This window comes from Cololabis saira, chromosome 15 (assembly GCF_033807715.1).
Source record: "Cololabis saira isolate AMF1-May2022 chromosome 15, fColSai1.1, whole genome shotgun sequence".
NCBI classification, from domain to species: Eukaryota; Metazoa; Chordata; class Actinopteri; order Beloniformes; family Belonidae; genus Cololabis; species Cololabis saira.
Genome location: NC_084601.1, coordinates 36,170,793 through 36,193,435, shown reverse-complemented (window position 1 = coordinate 36,193,435; position 22,643 = coordinate 36,170,793). Strand labels below are relative to the sequence as shown.

General features: G+C 41.7%; 1 protein-coding gene across 1 annotated transcript in view; it reads left to right on the top strand.

Moving 5' to 3' along the window:
- The window catches only part of eno2 (enolase 2), a 62,526-nt gene that overhangs the window by 24,065 nt on the left and 15,818 nt on the right, over positions 1 to 22,643 (top strand). The window contains exons 4-10 of the mRNA XM_061741459.1: positions 2,572 to 2,630; positions 5,603 to 5,672; positions 7,094 to 7,227; positions 12,236 to 12,327; positions 13,828 to 13,958; positions 15,308 to 15,505; positions 17,277 to 17,478. Of these exons, the coding sequence (XP_061597443.1) occupies positions 2,572 to 2,630; positions 5,603 to 5,672; positions 7,094 to 7,227; positions 12,236 to 12,327; positions 13,828 to 13,958; positions 15,308 to 15,505; positions 17,277 to 17,478 (886 nt within the window). The remainder of the gene's footprint in view (positions 1 to 2,571; positions 2,631 to 5,602; positions 5,673 to 7,093; positions 7,228 to 12,235; positions 12,328 to 13,827; positions 13,959 to 15,307; positions 15,506 to 17,276; positions 17,479 to 22,643) is intronic.

Below are 22,643 nucleotides of genomic sequence, written 5' to 3'. Positions count from 1 at the left end.
TTTCATTCCTCCCTTGGATGCAAGCTTTTAAGCAGAATAATGTGGTTTTTAAGTGTAGGAAAATATTGATCTTTGCACAGTCCAGACTGCACGGTTCTGACTCATCCACACCAGCGTTCACATGCAGCCATGCTGGCAGAGATCAGAGGAGCTCGCAAACACAAAGATCTGGGGAAAACTGAAACGTGTTGCTTATTGCATGATTTTATTTACTTTATTTAGGCTCAAACACAGTAGGCCTACTTAAGCCTGGGGCACACGCTGGAGGGCAGGTCGCTGCACGGTGTGACAGATGTCATTTTTTTATATTTAGCTAATTATCAAGACTTCTCAGCTGCAAAACATGTCCTAGGAGCCTTCATAAAATCCTGCAGTTTACCAAACTGGACAAATCAATACTTGCCACGCTCAATGCTCAATAGGGTTGCCAACTCCCTGAAAAATAAATAAGGGACACCTCATCGGCAGGGCCGGCCAACCCGATTGCCTTAGCCCTTCCTGGGGTGGTGAATTTTTTTAGTCCCTTTTTTTGTGAGTGAAACGATTTTTTAACTGTTTGACTGGAACCTGAATTGAAAATAGATGCATATTTTTGAATGATATGAACACATGGAAAACAAATTATTATCCAGCAATTCACTTTAATACAAAATAATAAAATGAACTGAATAAAATAAGTATCTTTCTTAAACAGAAACCTGTCCTGCTTAACTTAAAATTGTATAAATTAATATGAAACAATAGCAAGAAAGAACAACATCCATTCTGTAATAGTGCACATTTTTAGTGCAATAACAAAAGTGCAAACAGAAAATCTGTAGAAAACTTGTAAACATATTTTTACCTCAAAGGCAATGACTGCAGCTATAGTTGTAGTAAAACAGAAAAACATAACTTATGAACTCAACAGCTCAATGCCATTTTCCATTGGCATTTTATGACTATTTTTTGACTCTTACAGTAATACGGGACAAAGTGCGTCCCTTTTTCAGCTCAATACGGGACGCTACTTTAGTTTATAAATACGGGACGATTCCGTTTTTCAAGGGACGGTTGGCCACCCTAATGCTCAATGACTGAAAAACAGCTCACCAAGGCTCCTAGTGACTGACCCCCCCCTTTTTCAAACTTATTTTTGACAAAAACATTGCGCTACCGTACAGTCAAAACAACAAGTGTCAGCATTTGTCTTAGATATAGCCAAAATATATCATTAAGACTGCTGGAACAAAACTAGTGTGAAACAGTACAAGCTAACGGTTCAAAGGCTAATGCATACAATAATAAGAATAGCTTCATTCTTTTGTGAAAATCATTTGAATTGTTGTTTTGTCCATTTATGGCCTACTTTTACTTTCTTGATTATAATTGCGCTTATGAAAGCCTATGACACCATACCGTACCAGCTAACACAGTTTAAAACAGGGGTCGGCAACCCAAAATGTTGAAAGAGCCGTATTGGACCAAAAACACAAAAAACAAATATGTCTGGAGCCGCAATAAATGAAAAGTCTTATATGAACCTTAGAATGAAGGCAACACATGCTGCATGTCTCTATATTAGTTATAACTGAGGGAAGATTTTTTTTTTCATTATGCACTTCGAGAAAAAAGTCGAAATGTCGAGAAAAAAGTTGAAATGTCGAGAAAAAAGTCAAAATTTCGAGAAAAAAGTCGAAATGTCGAGAAAAAAGTTGAAATGTCGAGAAAAAAGTCAAAATTTCAAGAAAAAAGTTGAAATGTCGAGAAAAAAGTCGAAATTCCGAGAAAAAAGTCGAAATGTCGAGATTAATGTTGAAGTACAATCTCGAGAAAAATATTTCGTGAAAAAAGTCGAAATGTCGAGAAAAAAGTCAAAATTTCGAGAAAAAAGTCAAAATGTCGAGAAAAAAGTCAATATTTTGTGAAAAAAGTCGAAATGTTGAGAAAAAAGTCAAAATTTCGAGAAAAAAGTCAAAATGTCGAGATTAAAAACGAAAGGAAAAAGGAAGAAAAAAAGGAAAAAAAAGGCTAAAAAAGAAAAAAGGAAAAAAAGAAGAAAAAAAGAGAAAAAAATTAAAAAAGAGAAAAAAAAGAAAAAAATTAAAAAAAAGAAGAAAAAAGAAAAAAAGAAGAAAAAAGGGAAAAAAAAGGTCAAACATTTTTGAAAAAGCTCCAGGAGCCACTAGGGCGGCGCTAAAGAGCCGCATGCGCCTCTGGAGCCGCGGGTTGCCGACCCCCGGTTTAAAAGATAGCAAGTTGTTATGGCTCGTACGTTAGACAACCACTTGCCACTTGTGTTTAATCACGATTCAGCTTTCCTCGAGAAAGACCTTCAGGGTTTTAACTTCATATTTGAAAGTCTTCACTGTCACTTGCCAACGTAACAGACCAGGAACGTGTTCAGCTTATCTGAACATGTCCTTTCAAGAAATTGACTACAGATTTACACATTAGCAGGTGAAATTCAAGCAACAATCAGAATTGATATTGGAATATGTCAAAATTCAATCTCTAATGAGTTCAAGGTGTTCCTTAAAGGTACTTTCTTTCTGAAACTAATGGTCTCTTTTGCTTCTTTGTCGGCTTCAGGCGTTTTGAAGGCCATTGGGCACATCAACGACACTCTGGGTCCGGCTCTCATCGCCTCTGTAAGTCCCTCAACATTCATATGACTTAGTCATCACAGTCAAAATGATTCAATCAAAAAAAAAAAAGACTTCAAAACTTTTTTCACTTCAATCAAAAAAGAAAATCACTTCAAATAGAAAAAAATATTTTCAATCCAAAAAAAAGTGTTCAAATGCAATATTTTTTTGCATTCAAACACTTTTTTTCTTTGATTGAAAAAGTTTTTTTTATTGAAGTGATTTTTTTTAATTGAAAATATTTTTTTCTTTTTGAAGCAACTTCTTTTTTGATAAAGACACAAATGTCCTACCCATAATATGGCCCAAACACAAAAAACACTACTTCAATCCAAAAAGTTGCTTCAAACAAAAAAAACTTCACTTCTATCAAAGAAAACATTTCCAATCAAAGAAAAACAGTGTTCAAATGCATTTTCTTTGAGTCTCAAATATTTTTTTGCATTCAAACACTTTTTTTCTCTGATTGAAATCTTTTTTTTTTGATTGAAGTACATTTTTTTTTAATTGAAAATATATTTTTTGATTGAAGCAATCTTTTTTTTTGATTGAATAATTAAGACATAAATCTACCTCCATACATATTCTTCATATTCTCAGCAGGTGTGGATAGAGATTGTTGCCAAAGGTTGTGAAAATTAAAATCCAAAGTTTTAAACAACTTTAGGTCCATAATTAGATGGTAGTCAGTGCAAACGTTTTGTTAGGGACCAAAACCACACGAATAGATGAGAACAGAATATGTGTTTGCAGCAAAACAGATTGTACAGCTAAATAATTTGCTATTTTAAGCCTCTGACAAGACTCAAAAATGTAATTCAAGTTAAGTGATTGTATGGATAGTGTCTCTACAGACAAACATAAGTAATTTTAGCTTTGTATGTGTACAAAAAGTACATAAAAAGTATTGTTTGTATGGGCATATATCTCTAAGTTGCTGCTGTTTTGTTGAAAATCTATACAAGTCGATTACTGATGTCACACAATCTGCCAGCAGGTGCAAAAGGAGGAGAGTCTGATGCCTCTTCTTCTAAAACGTGTCAATTGTCCTTTTGACAGTACTTTGTATTACGTAGATTGTAAAGACTTACAAGAGCAACCAGCAACTGGACCTATAGAGACTATAACTTAAGTGGAACATTTCATGCCAGATGCTTTAAATAGTTATTCATTTTGACTTTGGTCTACTGCCCTAAGGGATAGTGTATTGCTATTTTGCTGTAAATGCATATTCTGTTCCCACCAATCTCAACAGCTGGTTTACAGGCTTCACTGACACCTAATTGTGACATCAGCGATGCTGCTCATGGGTGTTTTACACTCCTACGGTGAATTCTTCTTCAGCCCTGATAGAAAAAAATACTTTGAGTTTATGAAATAAGTGTGAGAATTTCCCTCAAAAGGTGTCACTACACCTAGTCAATCCATTAATCTGGAGAGCATGTGGAGGAGCGAACTGAAAAGACGAGGATGAGATAATATTTTCTCAGTTGTCTGACTGAAATAGGAGAAATGTGACCGTATTATGAGTGTGAAGGCGTTGATAACGTGTGAGTAGGGGGAAAACTGAATTAGGTGTGTGCAAGTATGAGCCTGAGATCTACAGCAGAGCAACGTGAGCGATTTCCTGCAGCTGTAGATATTTTTTCTAAGGAACCATGGTGATCAGTCAGGCAGATAAAAAACTAGAATTAAAGCTGCAAGCAGCGATGAACGGGCCCTCGCAACTTTGAGCACTTTCAGGCGTGCTGCAGTGCAAAAACCATTCAAAATGTATGGCAGAAAATAGGGACTATCAAATATCGACCAATCAGAAGAAGGGGCGGGGCTAATTTGCACTAATTATATTCAAGGACTCAAAACTGAGTCCGATGACACCACCCACGATTCTTTATGTCAAACCATTCAAAAGTTATGGCAGAAAATAGGAACCATCAAATATGGACCAATCAGATGAAGGGGGGGGCGCGCTTTTTGGCATCTATCGTCGCCACGGTAATGCTTTTGACTGAGAAAAGTAATGCGCATCGTCGTAGGATCTAGACACACATTTTGATGTATAACACACCTGGAAGCGTCCGAAGAAATGGCATAGATTGCGCCAAAATTACACGATTAATTCAAAATGGCCGACTTCCTGTTGGGTTTCGGCCATGGCGCCAAGAGAGTTTTCTTTAAGTTGCGACATGATACAGGTGTGTACCGATTTTCGTGCATGTACGTCAAACCGTATTGTGGGGCTTGAGGCACAAAGTTATATCTGTATCCCAATCAGATGAAGGGGGGTCACGCTTTTTGGCGTCTATCGTCGCCACGGTAACGCTTTTGACTGAGAAAAGTAATGTGCATCGTCGCAGGATGGAGACGCACATTTTGATGTATAACACACCTGGGTGCACGTTACGGTTCGGGCCGTATTAACGGCCGAAGAAATGGCATAAATCGCGCCAAAATTACACGATTAATTCAAAATGGCCGACTTCCTGTTTGGTATCGGCCATGGCTCCAAGAGACTTTTCTTTAAGTTGGGACATGATACAGGTGTGTACCGGTTTTCGTGCATGTACGTCAAACCGTATTGTGGGGCTTGAGGCACAAAGTTTTCTAGGGGGCGCTGTTGAGCCATTAGGCCACACCCATTAATGCAATTCATTAAATATCACATTTTTCGCCAGGCCTGGCTTGCGTGCAAAATTTGGTGACTTTTAGGGAACGTTTAGGGGGGAAAAAAGGCCCTCCTTTCATCGGCAGAAAAATAAAAACGACATCTCCTACAGATACAATAGGGCCTTCGCACTGTAAGTGCTTGGTCCCTAACAAGAAGCATTTGGCTCTGAGCACTTGAACGCAACAACACATTGCACCAGAAGGCTCTTGTTGTCCTAGTGTGGTCTCATTTATTCGTATGCTTAATGTTATTTACCATTTACCAAGATAGAGATTAAGAGTAATCTCCCATCTTTGTTTCTTTGCAGGGCATCAGTGTGGTGGAGCAGGAACAGTTGGACAACACGATGATTGAGATGGATGGCACAGAAAACAAATGTGAGTCAAAACATGATGAGCAAGTGGCGATGACTAACAGCACATCATCTGAATCTACCAGCCAGCTGGAAATCTCAACGGTCCAGCAGCTATAAAATGCTTTACCCAAAGCCCGATTTATCACCGAGTCCTTCGCGGAGCAACAGGAAGCATAAATACAGACGGTAACGAGACGGATGAAGTAGATTGCTGTTCCAAACAAGCTTTGGCAGGACCAATGCAGACTCACGTTGGCGATAAATAAATGTAGCGTTAATTCATTTTAATCTGCAGTCACATCAACTGATCATTTCAAGCTGCAGAGTAAACAGCGGTTAAAGTGATGTAATTGGGAGAAATTAGTACCAGCCGGCAGAGAAAAAAACCTCACTGACTAAATGTACTGAGGGAACGTTGTAATTTATCTTCCAACCGCGTAGAAAAACCAAGCAGTGGCATCCAGCGAGTACATTAAGACGACCTTTATCTTTATGTCAATAAACCGGATTTTGTAGTAACACAGAGGTATTTAAACACATTTTATAGAGTATGTAGGAATCAGGAACGTTTCAAGTTATCCAACAAACGACAGATATTAATTGAGAGAACAAACTTATGAAGTTTAGATGAGAACTATTCTGGGAGTGCAGCACCCTATAATGTAATAATTTCCTGAAAATGTAATAACGCCTGAAAATGCAATAAAATTTGCACTTAACTCAATCGAAAATGTAATAAAACCCAATAATGTAATAACTTCCCCAATAATGTATTAAAATATCCTGACGGATATTGTAATAATATTTTTACCAATAATGTAATACCGTATTACGTTATTGGGAATTTATTACATGGTACTCAAAGTCTGCAATTTAACCCAATAGTCATTCTGGTGTTTCAAATCAAGTGTATTTGATACTTCTTAGATACTTAAAACACAAAACGTGGAACTCTGGACTGAAAATGAACATATATATTACATTATCAGTTTTGGAAAAAAAAAAAAACCCACCTAAAAATGTAATAAATTCCCAATAATGTAATAAGGTATTACATTATCAGTAAAAATGTTATTACAATATCCGTCAGGATATTTTATTACATTATTGGGGAACTTATTACATTATTGGATTTTATTACATTTTTGATTGAGTTAAATGGACATTTTATTAAATTTTCAGGAAATTATTACATTATAGGGTGCTACAGGGCGGTCCAGGTGGGTGAAAGAATTCTGAGGTATCACAGGTTCATAGACAATGAAAGGCTGCCAGAAAACGTTAATACAATATACATATAAGCTGCTGGTTTTGGTGTCTAAATATTGCAAGACTCATCCCTGTTTTCAATGACAAAATCAAATACAGACTCTTTTTCTTCTTTGCTTCTGCAACTTTTGACATCAACACTCATCACCTCGTGTCATCTCACCTGTAAAACAGCTCAGTTTGGAGCCAACGCCATCCTGGGAGTGTCTCTGGCCATCTGCAAGGCCGGGGCAGCCGAGAAGGAGGTTCCTCTGTACCGCCACATCGCCGACCTGGCAGGAAACACGGAGCTGGTGCTGCCGGTTCCCGTAAGACTCAAGTTATCCCTCCTGACATTGAACGTGCTGTGAAGATTCAATTTTTCAATTAAATTTTATTTATATAGCGTCTAATACAACAAAAGTTGTCTCTAGGCGCTTTCCAGAGACCCAGAACATGAACATAAACCCCCCAGCAATTATTACATAAACAATGGCAGGTAAAAACTCCCCTAGTGGGAGAAAAGCCTTAAGCCAAACAGTGGCAAGAAAAAACTCCCCTTTAGGAGGGAAGAAACCTGGAGCAGGACCAGGCTCATAAAGGGGGACCAGGATATGTAAACACGTAGAATCTTTTTTATTTTCATTGTGTGAGGGTTTGACATTCCCCCCAGTCTTTGAGTTTCTGTTTTGCCCCGCCTGTGTCCCATCTGCCCTGATAGTACAGCGGCATATCCCCCAAAACAAGAAGTATTGTGCACTTTTTGAAAAAAGCATGAAACTTCTACCACTGTTAGATGATACCATGAGGTTTATTTTCAGATGTGGAGGACAGTCAGATCTGACCCCTGAGGCCCGGGAGAGGTCAAATTCAAAATGGCCGCCAAGAATATTGAAAAATGCTTAACTTTGGAACCAAGCGCAGTAGAAGAACATTTAAGGTGTCATTTCCTACTGATTTTTGGGTGCCCAGTCAGCTGGTGATACCTTTGAGACCAATAGAATTCAATAAAATGCATTTTATTTAAGGTCAAGGTAAAAAAAAAATGTAAAAAACGCAATAAATATGTATTTGTATCCATGTGCCCCAAAATGTTCTATAACTTTTTGCTATCTGTTATTAACTATGATGATGTGTAGTGATTTTATTTCTAGCATTAGAACTACCTCCAGGTCCAGGTGGCCCTCTATCAGTAGCTAAACAAGTGCAATGGACTTGGCCGGACACCCATGGAGAAGATCACTTTGTGGTCATGTTCGGTGGTTTACACATCGAAATGGCCATATTGAAGTTGCTAGGTGATTGGCTTGAAGACAGTGGCTGGAAGTTCAGGCACTGCCAATTCCTTCATACATGCTAACCATGTCACCAAGACCCGTCATGCACACCAGGTCACGGCTGCCTCTATACACTCCTGCAACAAGCTTACACTGATGAACGCATATCTGGTAATGACGATGCCATGCCGTCTGACAGTGTATCTTTTGAGGAGTGGTGTATTCAGCGAGCAAAGGCCAGTGTTCACTTTGACTACTGGTACAAGACCTTGTCATTGGAGCTCCTCCTTCTACGGTACATCAGGTCCATTCGAGAAGGCAACTTCCAGCTGTACGTGGAATACCTTACACAGGTCATGCCCTGGATGTTTGCCCTTGATCATACGCACTACAGCAGGTGGCTGTCCGTGCAAATCCGGGACATGATGGCCCTTAAGGACAGACACCCAGATGTCCATGCAGAGTTCATGTCAGGACATTTTGTAGTACACAAAACCACCAACAAATTCTCTGCTATGGCTATCGACCAGTGCCATGAACAGAATAATGCTATGGTGAAAGGTTCTGGAGGGGCAATTGGATTGACTGGGAATCCAGGAGCACTGAGACGCTGGATGGTAGCTGGGCCAGAGATCGCAAGGATCACTAACGAGTTTGAAGAACAGGCAACAAAGCAACAGTGTGAACCTAGTGACTCGAGACACCATGAGCAGCAACCTGCAGTACAAGTAACATTCCTGAAGGAGGTCCAAGCACTCGTAACAGTGCTGGAAGAGATGGGGAATCCCTTTCTAGAACACAGCCAGGATCTTCTAGTCATTGACACAAGAGACATTGTGGATACCCAAATAGCTGACACTGTAAGAGGAATTGCTACCCTTGGTGAGGAGCAGTACACCAAGTTTGTGACTGAAAGGCTGGATAAGTGTACAACACCTATCACACATCCTCTTCCAAAGAACAAGTTGCCACTGTTCAGCAGGCCACCTGTCAAGGTCAAGTCAAAAGAGAAGGCACAACTTGCTGCACTGAAGAGTGACTATGGTCTTTTTTCAATGATGACATCTCGTGTCAAACAAGAGATGGCGACATCAACAATTTATTTTCCCATGAAAACCAGGCAGCACCCCCAGCTCTGTCAAGTGGAGGAAAACTTCGGCTTGGGGTTAAAGCTGATCTGCTTCGATGTCTGGAGTCAAATCTGCCCGAAAACAAGAGTGTCCCCGTGGCTGATGCAGTTATTTTAGATGGTGCAGCTGTGGTTCAAATGCTGAATCCAAATACATCAAGAACATTCCAAGAGTATGCTGAAACTGTTTTTGCACCATACATCTCTGCTCAACTTGATGTAAGCTCCTGTGTTGACCTTGTTTGGGATGTAGACTTATCTGCCAGTCTGAAAGCCTCAACAAGGCAGAAAAGGGGGAAGGGCATGAGGAGAAGAGTGGCATCCCTTAATGCGATGCCCAAGAACTGGAAGGACTTCCTTCGATGCGATGACAACAAAACAGAGTTGTTTTCTTTCCTGACACGAGAAGCCATTCGCCTGCCTGTTGCACAGGGCAAGGAACTGTATGCAACTGATGGAACTGGAGTGCTCTGCTCTCTTACTGACTCATGTGTGGCCTGCCTTGCCCCATGCCTGCAAGAGGAGGCTGACACTCGGCTACTTCTGCACGCGGCAGATGCTGTGCAGAAGGGTTGTAAGAAGGTGACCATATGTACAGTTGATACAGACGTGGTTGTATTGGCAGTGTCTTCTTTCAGCAAAATAGCTCCTGATGAGCTGTGGGTTGCCTTTGGTGTTGGACCGAGCTTCAGGTACATTCCTATTCACCAAATTGTTGCCACAATGACTCCTGCCAAGTGCCTGACTCTCCCGTCTTTCATGCTTTCACTGGGTGTGACACTGTGTCTGCATTTGCTGGCCGAGGAAAGAAGACAGCCTGGGAGACTTGGAATTCTTTCCCAGAGGTCACTGATGCTCTGCAGGAACTCCTGGCCATGCCAAGTGAGGTCAGCGAAGGATCAAGGTCACTGATCGAACGATTTGTGGTGCTGATGTACGACCGAACCAGTGCATGCATGGAGGTAAACGATGCCAGGAAATATCTTTTCTCCCATAAGTCCAGGACTTTGGAGAACATCCCTCCAACCCAGGCAGCCCTCAAGGTGCACATCAAGAGGACTTGCTTTCAGGCCAACCTATGGAACCAGTCACTGGTCTTGGATCCAAACATCCCAGACCCATCTGACTGGGGTTGGAGAAAAGAATCCACTGGGTGGCAGCCATTCTGGACAGCTCTCCCTGAAGCATCAAAATCTTGCCATGAGCTGATTCGGTGTAACTGCCGCAAAGGGTGCACTGGACGATGCACATGTGTCAAAGCTGCACTTGCGTGTACTGATCTCTGTTTTTGTTCGGGAGATTGTGTTAGGGTTTAGTCCTTCATGACTAAGAAATTAGATTTCCATTATGTGATCCATTATTGATTGTTTGTTTGATTGTTATGCAACCTTACAGTAGGTTTTATGACAGGTGCTGTATTAATATAAGTTATTATAATAATTCTTGTCATCATAAAAAAAATCACTTGTTACTTTCATTATTTGGGAAATAAACCACCTTTCTCCGTCTTTCGCCTCCCTTTGTCTGGATAAATTGACCTTGACATTGATCTGAAGGCATTTTGTTGAATTCTATTGGTCTCAAAAGTATCACCAACTGAATGGGCACCTAGAAATTAGTAGGAAATGACATCTTAAATGTTCTTCTACTGCGCTTGGTTCCGAAGTTAAGCATTTTTCAATATTCTTGGCGGCCATTTTGAATTTGACCTCTCCCGGGCCTCAGGGGTCAGATCTGACTGTCCTCCACATCTGAAAATAAACCTCATGGTATCATCTAACAGTGGTAGAAGTTTCATGCTTTTTTCAAAAAGTGCACAGTTTTTTGGTAATCCGCTGTACTATGATTGTCTGCACCTGTGTCTCGTTATCCCCTGTGTATATCTGGTCTTGTCATTCCCTTGCTCCTTGTAGTTCCGTACTGTGCTTCCCTCCATGTGTCCTGCCAAGTTTTTGCTTTAGTTTTTAATCCCTGTTTCCGTGTGACCTTTTTATCTTGCCAAGCAGCGCTTTTGGTTTTTGGTACTTGGTACCTTTTTGGAAATAAACCCTTTTTTGTTGTGAACTCCTGCCTCACTCTCCTGCATCTGGGTCCTCACCACACAAGCCTTGACACATTGTGACAGATGTATTTTTAAAATCTAACACCTATTTTAAACAGGCCTTGAATGTCTTAAAAACAAGCTTTTGATCTTTTTTTGCTAAATAAATTAGAAATTCAGCCTCTGAACCATGTCTTTATCTTCCCATTCTCTAACCTCATTATCTATGCAGGATTCTGAGTGGGCGGGGCTATGATAATGAGGCATGTGCTGATTGGCTGCCTGAATGACGCGATACACCGCTACGGAAAAATGACGGAAGCTCCGGCCGGTGGAGTTAGTTGTGGGCGTGGTTTCACGCATCGGAGGCCAACCTATGTAAATCGCATTTTGGTCACGTAATGACGGGAGCAGAATCTTATTGGCTCGTAGATCCACATCACACTGGATGGATCATCCGGGCGGCTGTACAGTCACTGCAGAATTTGGTTGCTTTCCTCCTTCTCTGAGTTGGCAGGCTGAGGGGGGACCACTTTATATATGTTAAAGCAAGAAAAAACCTGTTTTTCATAATAGGTCCCCTTTAATGACTATTTTGGGGATGTTTAGTGTTGTTTCTACTGTTGTGTGTTTTCACCAGGGCCCCCCAATTTCCTCCCATCCTACAAAAACATATATTATAAGCTTATAATAAGTGTACAAGCTAGTTTGTGTTTTGATGGGCTGGTTGGGAGCGATTTCAGCCCTGCCAGAATCCCGAATTATAATTTTCTTTTTCACCAAACAAATGCATGCATCCTGATTGTCAATTTTTCACCAAACATGAAAATATCAAGGTTGTGATTGACTCTTTTTCCTTCTTCCCCCTCTTCCTCTTCTCTCCATTTCAGGCCTTCAATGTGATAAATGGAGGATCTCACGCTGGAAACAAACTGGCCATGCAGGAGTTCATGGTTCTGCCTGTCGGGGCAGAATCCTTCAAGTAAGATTGATCTCTTTTTGAACACTTTGACAAGCTGAAGCAATTCTATTTTTTCTTTCTTTTCGTGTCCATCATTCACCACCAGTACATGATATGAATCAGGGGCCTCATCTATAAAGCTTGCTTGCGCAGAAAAAGCGCCTGAAAGTTGCGGAAGCCGCCATCTACGCAAAGCTTCGGATCTAAAAAGAAAAAACTAACCGAAAAATCTGCTTATCTTTACGGCAACTCGGACCCTCCCGTAAGAATTTACTTAAGACATGGGGAACTGGCGACGCAGGCTGTGAGGTGGTGAAATGAAGCCAGATTCATGTCATATAATAATGTCATCACATATCACAACATCAGACTTATAATAAAATAGTGCTGATAACGGAGCAGGCGGCGGCGGCGGCGGGGGGGGGGGGGGGTGCCGCTCCGAACCCACTACTCCACGCCGAAGAGGAAAAAAGAAAGTGTTCTGATTAAAATAAGGAAAGTTGGACTATATAACAATTGCGTTCATAAGGATAAAGTTTTTAAAAAAATAAAAATTAAAGAAATAGTCTCTTCTCCCCGTGTGTGTCTGCCTGTCATGCACGGGTACGTGCGCTCATGTTGTTTACTTTTAAGCCGGAATTATGGTCTGTGTCACACCAACGCAGAGCCTACGCCGTAGGGTCCGGCGTAGGTGCGCGTCGCCGCGTACCCTACGCCGTAGGCTCTGCGTTGGTATAACGCGGAACCATAAATCAGCCCTGAGCAGCTCTGAGGGGAGACGGGAGGGAGGAGGGGGAGCGGGGGCTGCCGGGCCGCCGTCCCGAGTGTCTTGATGATTTGCTGAGCCTACCGTTAGTTTTTAAACTGTAAAAAGTGGGGGGGACAAATACATGATTTTGAAAAGTGGGGGGGACATGTCCCCCCTGCCCCCAGTGGAAATTGCGTTGTGCGATCGTGGCACTAAGGGGCAGCAACGACGTGCTGCCACTCACTCGCTTTATTTTATACTATTTATATACTTTTCCTACTTTTACTGTGACCACCAAATAATCTCGTTTCACTGTCCTCTCTCCACATCATCCACAACATCTAGATCTCAGATCTCAGCGAAATTCAGTGGCACGGTGGCTCGACACGTTCATTCATTCTGACGCATTCATCCGGATTCATCCCTAACAGGCTGCAGGAAGCCACTGCGCATGCTCAGTAGGCTCATCCATATGGATTTATGGGCGTGTTGAGGGCGGGATATGGGGCGGAGTCAGCTGCGCAGCTTTCCAGGTGGACTGTGATTCATAAAGGGAACATTGCGTGGAAGTCTGCGTGCACGCGGTTTTATAGATTCTTTTTTGCGCCCGCCATTTTCGGCTTTTGGGCGTACGTGCACTTTTAGTATGAATCCTACGCACTCCATTTTAAATGAGGCCCCAGAGCTCCATCTTTAAACTTAAGTTGATTGAATTTGAAAAACATTTCCTCGTTGCATTTTTGAAAGCTTTTCCTCTGTGCTGCATCTCTCAGGGAAGCGTTGAGGATAGGATCTGAGCTCTACCACACACTGAAGGGGGTGATCCAGGATAAATACGGCCAGGACGCCACTAACGTGGGAGATGAGGGAGGATTTGCTCCCAACATCCTGGAGAACAGTGAAGGTGAGGACCAGAGTTTGACGAGGGTTGAATCTATGCAACGTCAACCAGCTCTCAGACAAACAGCTCCTGAGAGAAAGCACGAGTCAAGCTGAAACAAAGGAGGCTCTGATTCTGAAATGCAAAATTCAAAATTACTTTTCTTGAATGTGAAATACATCAACTTAATGTGCATAATGAAATCGCATCTGCAGTAAGAGACACAAGCAATAATTAAAGCTGCAAGCAGCGATGAACGGGCCCTCGCACCCTTTTGCACATTCAGGCTGCAGTGGAAGCTTGTATGACTTGATGTAGATTCTTCAGGCCTGGACATTTAGTGGATGAAACCACCCACGACTCTCTATATCAAACCATTCAAAAGTTATGGTGGAAAGTAGGGACTATCAAATATGGACCAATCAGATGAAGGGGCGGGGCGCGCTTTTTGGCATCTAGCGTCGCCACGGTAACGCTTTTGACTGAGAAAAGTAATGCGCGTCGTTGCAGGATCGAGACGCACATTTTGATGTATAACACACCTGGGTGCACGTTACGGTTCGGGCGAAGAAGCGGCCGAAGAAATGGCATAAATTGCGCCAAAATTACACGATTAATTCAAAATGGCCGACGTCCTGTTGGGTTTCGGCCATGGCGCCAAGAGACTTTTCTTTAAGTTGCGACATGATACAGGTGTGTACCGATTTTTGTGTACGTCAAACCGTATTGTGGGGCTTGAGGCACAAAGTTTTCTAGGGGGCGCTGTTGATCCATTTTGCCACGCCCATTAATGCAAACCATTAAATATCACATTTTTTGCCAGGCCTGGCTTGCATGCAAAATTTGGTGACTTTTGGGGCATGTTTAGGAGGGGCCCGAGCACTGAAAGTGCTTGGGCCCTAATTAAAGGAGCTTGAGGCCGGATTGTGGCAAGATTTATGAAAAAAATCTGTATACATTTTAAGTTTTCTAGTAATAATGTCAGATGAAGCGTTCCAAACCCAAAAGAATGAGCCCTCTAGTGTATCTCTCCTTTGCCTTGAACAGGCTGTGTGCTGCAAAATGTGCTGCAATTCGGTCCCGAATTTCCCGCGCTGGGCTGTGGATGTGACGTCACATGATGCTGCATGTGCGTTCTCCCCGTTCTCCCGTGCCGGCTTCACTGTTGGCTGCAGTACCCCCAACGGCCGTCGTGGTGAAGGGTGGCGCTAGAGAGTCTCATTTCTTAAAAGGAGCCTCAAGCTCCTTTAACTGAGTTTCTCATCAGTTGGTCAGTTAGAGTCCCAATGATCTCTGTAGCTTTAGTAAGAACGCGGAGCCTCCAGTGTTTCTCCTGCGATCTTCTCACCCCCCTCGTTCCTCTCCCTGCTCAGCTCTGGATCTGCTGCAGACGGCCATAGAGAAGGCCGGCTTCACGGACAAGGTGGTGGTGGGGATGGACGTGGCCGCCTCAGAGTTTTACCGTGACGGCAAATACGACCTGGACTTCAAATCCCCACCAGACCCGCAGCGACACATCACAGGAGAAGAGCTCGCCGACATCTACCAGGGCTTCGTCAACAACTACCCAGGTGCAACGTCGTCGTCCTGTTTACTGATCCCACCCATATATTTAGCAAGAGAAATGTTATTTATTAAAATGCAGTTCTTTGTGGATTTGCATTCGGTTAAAAGCTTGTATTGTTGTCAATATGAATGCATTTAAAGAGCTCTTGAAGACAGTCAGTAGTTGCACCAAAGTCCTGTAGAGCAAAATTTAAACAAGCGAACAGCAATAAAATAGTGTCCTGTAAAAACAATGCAATAAAACATAATTTGTGAAATCAATGAACTGGATACAACAGGCTAAGAGTAGTGCAAAAGCATTAAATTAAAAATACTATAAGGAATAAACTCAAGGTGTCAAGTTCTGTTTGCGTTAAAAGTCAACAAGATAAAGGTGGGTCTTGAATTGCATCTTAAAAGTTTGAGCAGTTCTCCAGTTGTTCCACAGGTCAGGAACATCCACTGCAGACGCATGACCTTCTCTATTTGCAATTACTTCTTGGATCATTTAAGTGTTCCTGGTTGGATGACATTAATATTCTAGATGGAGTATTAAGACATGGAAATGTATCTAAAGTGGGCCCAGGCCATTAAAAACCTGCAATAAAACCTGTCATATGATGAAAGAAAGTGGGGTGAAGCTTTACGATCACCTTCCCTTTAAGAGGTCAGTAGCTGCATTTTGTACAAACTGCAGACGACGAAAAGAAGAAGAGACGAGTCTAGCCGAGCTGAAATAAAACACAAACTGTTTTTTCATAATATCTGGGAGAGAAAAGGCTTCCTCTGACAACTGAGCTTATCTGGTTCTGACATTTAAAAGATTTATTCTGATCCTTTCACAGAAGATTAATTTAAGGGGTTCAAGTTCCAAGAAAACTATTGCTTCTGCAATGCGTGATGGTCCTAATCAGGGGTCGGCAACTCGCGGCTCTAGAGCCGCATGTGGCTCTTTAGCGCCGCCCTAGTGGCTCCCTGTAGCTTTTTAAAAAATATTTGTCCTTTTTTTTTCTTCTTTTTTTCCTTTTTTTCTCATTTTTTCTTTGTTTTCTTTTCCTTTTTTCTTCTTTTTTTCCTTTTTTTCTCTTTTTTTCTTCCTTTTTCCTTTCCTTTTTAATCTCGACATTTTGACTTTTTGCTCTAAATTTTGACATTTTTCTCAACATTTTGACATTTTTCTCAACATTTCGACTTTTTTCTCAAGATTGTACTTTAACCTAATCTCGACATTTCAACCTTTTTTTTTTTTTTTCGAAATTTTGACTTTTTTCTCGACATTTCGACTTTTTTCACGAAATTTTGACTATTTCCTCGACATTTCGACTTTTTTCTCAACATTTCGACTTTTTTTTCAACATTTCGACTTTTTTCTCAAGATTGTACTTTAACATTAATCTCGACATTTCAACTTTTTTTTTTTCTTCGAAATTTTGACTTTTTTCTCGACATTTCGACTTTTTTCTTGAAATTTTGACTTTTTTCTCGACATTTCGACTTTTTTCTCGAAGTGCATAATGAAAAAAAAAATTACATGCAGCATGTGTTGCCTTCATTCTAAGGCTTATACAAGACTTGCAGCTCCAGACATATTTTTTTTTGTGTTTTTGGTCCAATGCGGCTCTTTCAACATTTTGGGTTGCCGACCCCTGGTCCTAATAAACGATCCCAGTCTTGTTTTAATTAGGATGTAGGAAGTTAACAGTAGATTCATCTATGCTTTGATGTGATTAAAACCTTCCAGCCTCTTGTGTTAAGGATAATATTCACGAGACCGTTATCTTCCCTCCTCCTTCCCAGTGGTGTCCATCGAGGATCCGTTTGACCAGGACGACTGGGAGGCCTGGTCCCGTCTCACAGCCCAGGTGGGGATCCAGGTTGTCGGGGACGACCTGACGGTGACCAACCCCAAGAGGATAGAGAAAGCGGCAGAGGAACGAGCCTGCAACTGTCTGCTGCTCAAAGTCAACCAGATCGGATCCGTCACCGAGGCCATACAAGCGTAAGTCTGCTCCATGTAAATGTGAACATACGACTTCCACGGAAGATTTCAATCTCCTGTTTTTTTGCTTAATGTATAATAAATGCAAAGCAATTCATGTTATTATTAGGACCCGAGCACTGACAGTGTGAAGGCCCTATTGTATCTGTCGTTTATCCTCGTTTTTCTTCCGACAAAATGAGGGCCTTTTCCCCCCCTAAACATGCCCCAAAAGTCACCAAATTTTGCACGCAAGCCAAGCCTTGCGAAAAATGTGATATTTAATGGTTTGCATTAATGGGCGTGGCCTAATGGCTCAACAGCGCCCCCTAGAAAACTTTGTGCCTCAAGCCCCACAATATGGTTTGACGTACATGCACGAAAATCGGTACACACCTGTATCATGTTGCAACTTAAAGAAAAGTCTCTTGTCGCCATGGCCGAAACCGAACAGGAAGTCGGCCATTTTGAATTAGTCGTGTCATTTTGGCGCAATTTATGCCATTTCTTCGGCCGCTTCTTCGCCCGAACCGTAACGTGCATCCAGGTGTGTTATACATCAAAATGTGCGTCTCCATCCTGCGACGAGGCGCATTACTTTTCTCAGTCAAAAGCGTTACCGTGGCAACGATAGACGCCAAAAACCGTGCCCCCCCTTCTTCTGATTGGTCCATATTTGATAGTTCCTACTTTCTGCCATAACTTTTGAATGGTTTGACATAAAGACTCGTGGGTGGTGTCATCGGACTCGGTTTTGAGTCCTTGACCAAAATTGGTGCAAATTAGCCCCGCCCCTTCTTCTGATTGGTCGATATTTGATAGTTCCTATTTTCTGCCATACTTTTGAATGGTTTGACATAGAGAGTCGTGGGTGGTGTCATTTCTGATATGCTTATGATGATAAGTTGAGTTTTATGTGAACAGCAAAGGCACTTTTTATAGTATTGTTGACCTAAGAATGTGGGCCATGAGTGTGCTGCTTGCAGCTTTAATTTTGTTAGGAATTTGTCTGCAGTTTTGCATATCATGGGTGGTATAACGGGCTAAACTGATGAGAGCACAGAGCTGTAATAGAAGGCTCCACTCTTGCCTCCTCTCTCCTCCACCTCCATGCCCTTCAGCCAGAAATCAGTTTCAGCAGAAATACTTTGAAGGATGACGCATTGGAACAGCTCGTTGAGTTGCTGTCGCAGCTCTTTCTTCACAATGTGTTATCTGTCAATCAAAATCAAGGCGGATGGCTGCGTGGGTGTGACTGCACTTGAGATGACCAGTCATGAGCTGATCAACGCGCTCGCTGGTCTCCATCCCCCAACTGTCAAACATTAGACTGATGATTCAAGAGAACTGAAATCAATTTCCAGAGCAGAGTCACCCTGGAAGCTGTGAATTCAGTCCATGTAGAGACTCTTTGCGTGTGTGGATGGAGCGGTCTGGACTGTATCTAGAGCAGGGGTCGGCAACCTAACATGTTGAAAGAGCCATATTGGACCAAAAACACAAAAAACAAATATGTCTGGAGCCGCAAAAAATGAAAAGTCTTGTATAAGCCTTAGAATGAAGACAACAGCCACCTGCCTGGCGCCGCCCTGCTGGTAGAAACGCACAATTTAAATTACATATTTTGGTCAACTAACGTGACTAAGCATAAATTACATAGAAACACCAGCAAAAATATTTAAAAAAAAAATGAAATAAGGATTTAATCCAGATTTAAAGTAATTAAACCTTCATATTGTTCAGTTTTTATACGTTTTAAGGATTTAAAGTAATTAAACCTTCATATTGTTTAGTTTTTATACATTTTAAGGATTTGGTTTTTTAAAAATGTTTTCATTTCTTTTTTTAATTGTAGTTTTCAACTTGTTAATACGTGAATTATTCAAGTTGAATCCACTTTTTTCATTTAATCAGAATTTAAATTACATATTTGGGTCAACGTGTAACAAACATGACTGGCATATATTACATAGAAACACAAGGAACAATATTAAAACAAAAAAATAAAATAAAAAAGGATTTAATCCGGATTTAAAGTAATAAAACCTTCATATTGTTTAGTTTTTACCTATTTTAAGGATTACATTTTTTTGTCTTCTGAATCCTCTCTTCTCCTTAGTTATTTTTCTCTTTTTCCCATTGGAAACAATCCCTTTGGCCGGTTTGTTTTACAGCAGCCACCTGCCTGGCGCCGCCCTGCTGGTGGAAACGCGTGGCTATGACGCAAAACTTGTAACAGAAACGTTGAAATGTAATATTTATTCTACACATTACAGCATTGGAAAATGTTCAGAATGTTTGTGTCATGTTTGTCCTCCTACAGAAACCACATTAAAACAAAAAATATATTTCCCTCCCCATCGATTTCCATTTTCAAACATTTTTGAAAAAGCTCCAGGAGCCACTAGGGCGGCGCTAAAGAGCCGCATGCGGCTCTGGAGCCGCGGGTTACCGACCCCCGACCTAGAAGGTATTGTTGCACATAACAAAAGTAGTTTATTGCAAGTGATGAACTCATGTTAAATAAAAAGCAAAATGTGAGCATGCTTTAGTGCCCTCAACGTGTAGCACAAATGTGGTGCCATCAAACAGCTCAGTTCTAACATTCGACAGCTTATAACAGTTTTTTTTTTCATGTTTAGATATTAGTCAAACTGACAGGAGGTGTGGTCTAGTTTGTATCCTGGCTCTAGAAACGACAGTAGCACAATGTTGGACTCCTGTCCTGGTCGAAAACAAATACAGTATAATGCGAGATCTCACAGAAACCCACGTGATGAAGTGTGACCTTCTTGTTGTATATCTTCCAAGTCTTGTCATAAAGATGCTTGTGGTTATGACTCAATTCTACAAGTTGGCCTTCTTTAATTAGGGCCCGAGCACTGACATTGCGAAGGCCATATTGTATCTGTAGGAATTTTTATTTTTCTCGTTCTCATTTTTCTTCCGACGAAATGAGGGCCTTTTTGCTCCCCTAAACGTGCCCAAAAATTCACCAAATTTTGCACGCAAGCCAGGCCTGGCGAAAAATGTGATATTTAATGGTTTTCATTGATGGGCGTGGCCTAATGGCTCAACAGCGCCCCCTAGAAAACTTTGTGCCTCAAGCCCCACAATACGGTTTGACGTACATGCACGAAAATCGCTACACACCTGTATCATGTCACAACTTAAAGAAAAGTCTCTTGGCACCATGGCCGAAACCGAACAGGAAGTCGGCCATTTTGAATTAATCGTGTCATTTTGGCGCAATTTATGCCATTCCTTCGGCAGTTAATGCGGCCCGAACCGCAACGTGCACCCAGGTGTGTTATACATCAAAATGTCTCGATCCTACGACGATGGGCATTACTTTTCTCAGTCAAAAGCGTTACCGTGGCGACGATAGACGCCAAAAAGCGCGACCCCCCTTCATCTGATTGGTCCATATTTGATAGTTCCTGTTTTCTGCCGTATTTTTTGAATGGTTTGACATAAAGAGTCATGGGAGGTGTCATCGGACTTGAGTCCTTGACCTTTATTGGTGAAAATTGCACGCGCGAGGGCCCGTTCATCGCTGCTTGCAGCTTTAATTTTTGGGTTGTACTTGTGTTTACTGCCACGTCACCATATTATCGCCTGCACGAGTTATTCTATTATGAAGATAAAAGTGGATAAAAGCAGCCACTACATGTAAAAGATCTTCGTGGCACACATTTGGCTCCTGAAAGTATGTCATCAATCTCAGACTTACCAAAATGCCACTCAGGGCTATGACGCTATCAGTCATGAGGATGAAGATAGATCACAGCGGCGGCGGAGCGGAGGAAAGGTTAAATGATAGAAACAGAGTTGACGGCAGTGTCGGTGATGTATTGCAACCGCCTCGTGAAAATCTCCCCGGCGTCATTAATCCAATATGTTTAATAGGTCAACTGGCAGAAGAGGAATCACAAGAACCCCGAGGCGTCTATGTGCGTCTTAATTTTCACGTTGTTAACTTGTCTGGTGATCTGCGGTCGGAAATGAATAATCTTCATATTAATGGACTTGTCCAATAAAGGGGGTAATGTATGCAACGCTGCTGAGTGTGCAGGAAGATTAATGCAGGGAGAACTCCTGTGACTTTCAATTTCACTCACTTTAATGGATAGGTTCAGAAATATTTATGCTTTTTAAGTTACGGTTAAATGATAAATGTATCCGAGGGCTGAAGAGCAGATTCCAAGCTTTAATTTCAGGTTATCTGTGTCCAAAGTGGGGGAATTACACGGACATCATAAAAGAATGGGTTTCGTCCTTTGTGAGGCTTTTGTTGGAGACAAATTCGTTCCCCGATACGTCACCGAGCCGCCTGACTGTCTTCATTAAGTGAAATGCAGCTTGAATGAGTTGAGATCGGGTGACTGACACGGCCACTGGTTAATGTTCTGCTTCAGACAATCCTTCATTCACTTGTACAAAGCAACGTCGCCTTTGCTACGATGGGCTGAATCTAAGGCCCCGTTTACATGTAGTAAAAACGGCAGTGTTTTCATGCGTTTTGGCCGTTCGTTTACACGAACATAAAGCTCAAAGTCACCAAAAACGATCATTTCTGAAAACCCAGCCAAAGTGGAGATTTGCAAAAACTCTGTCTTCACGTTTGTTTGTAAATGGAGGGAAACGGAAATTTAGGCTTCAGAACGTCAGAAACGTCACCAGCGTCATGTGTGCGACCTGTGTTTACAATTTTGTTTGGCCCCCGTCAATATTTTCTTGTATTTTACTTGTTTTATATTCTAACGTCACACTTAAAAGTAACTCCACTTCTCTGTCACTCCAAACGAAAGACTCTCGTTCATCTTGGAAGTAACTGGAAGTTACTCGTGTCATTTGTTGATGTTTTTTTCCAGGATTCTGATTGGCTAGCATGACTTTATCTTCTCGTTACACTGCCCCCTGTAGGTTTGGCTGCTCATAGCACCTTAACAGCGTATTTATGTGGGTTATGATGGTATTTTTCAAAACGTAGAGGTGGAAATATCCCTTTTTCTAAATACTATCTAAATCGGCTATGTGTAAACGTGGCTTAAAGGAGCATGAGGCTCCTTTTAAGAAATGACTCATTAGCGCCACCCTTCGCCACGACGGCCGTTGGGGGTACTGCAGCCAACAGTGAAGCCGGCACGGGAGAACGGGGAGAACGCACATGCAGCGTCATGTGA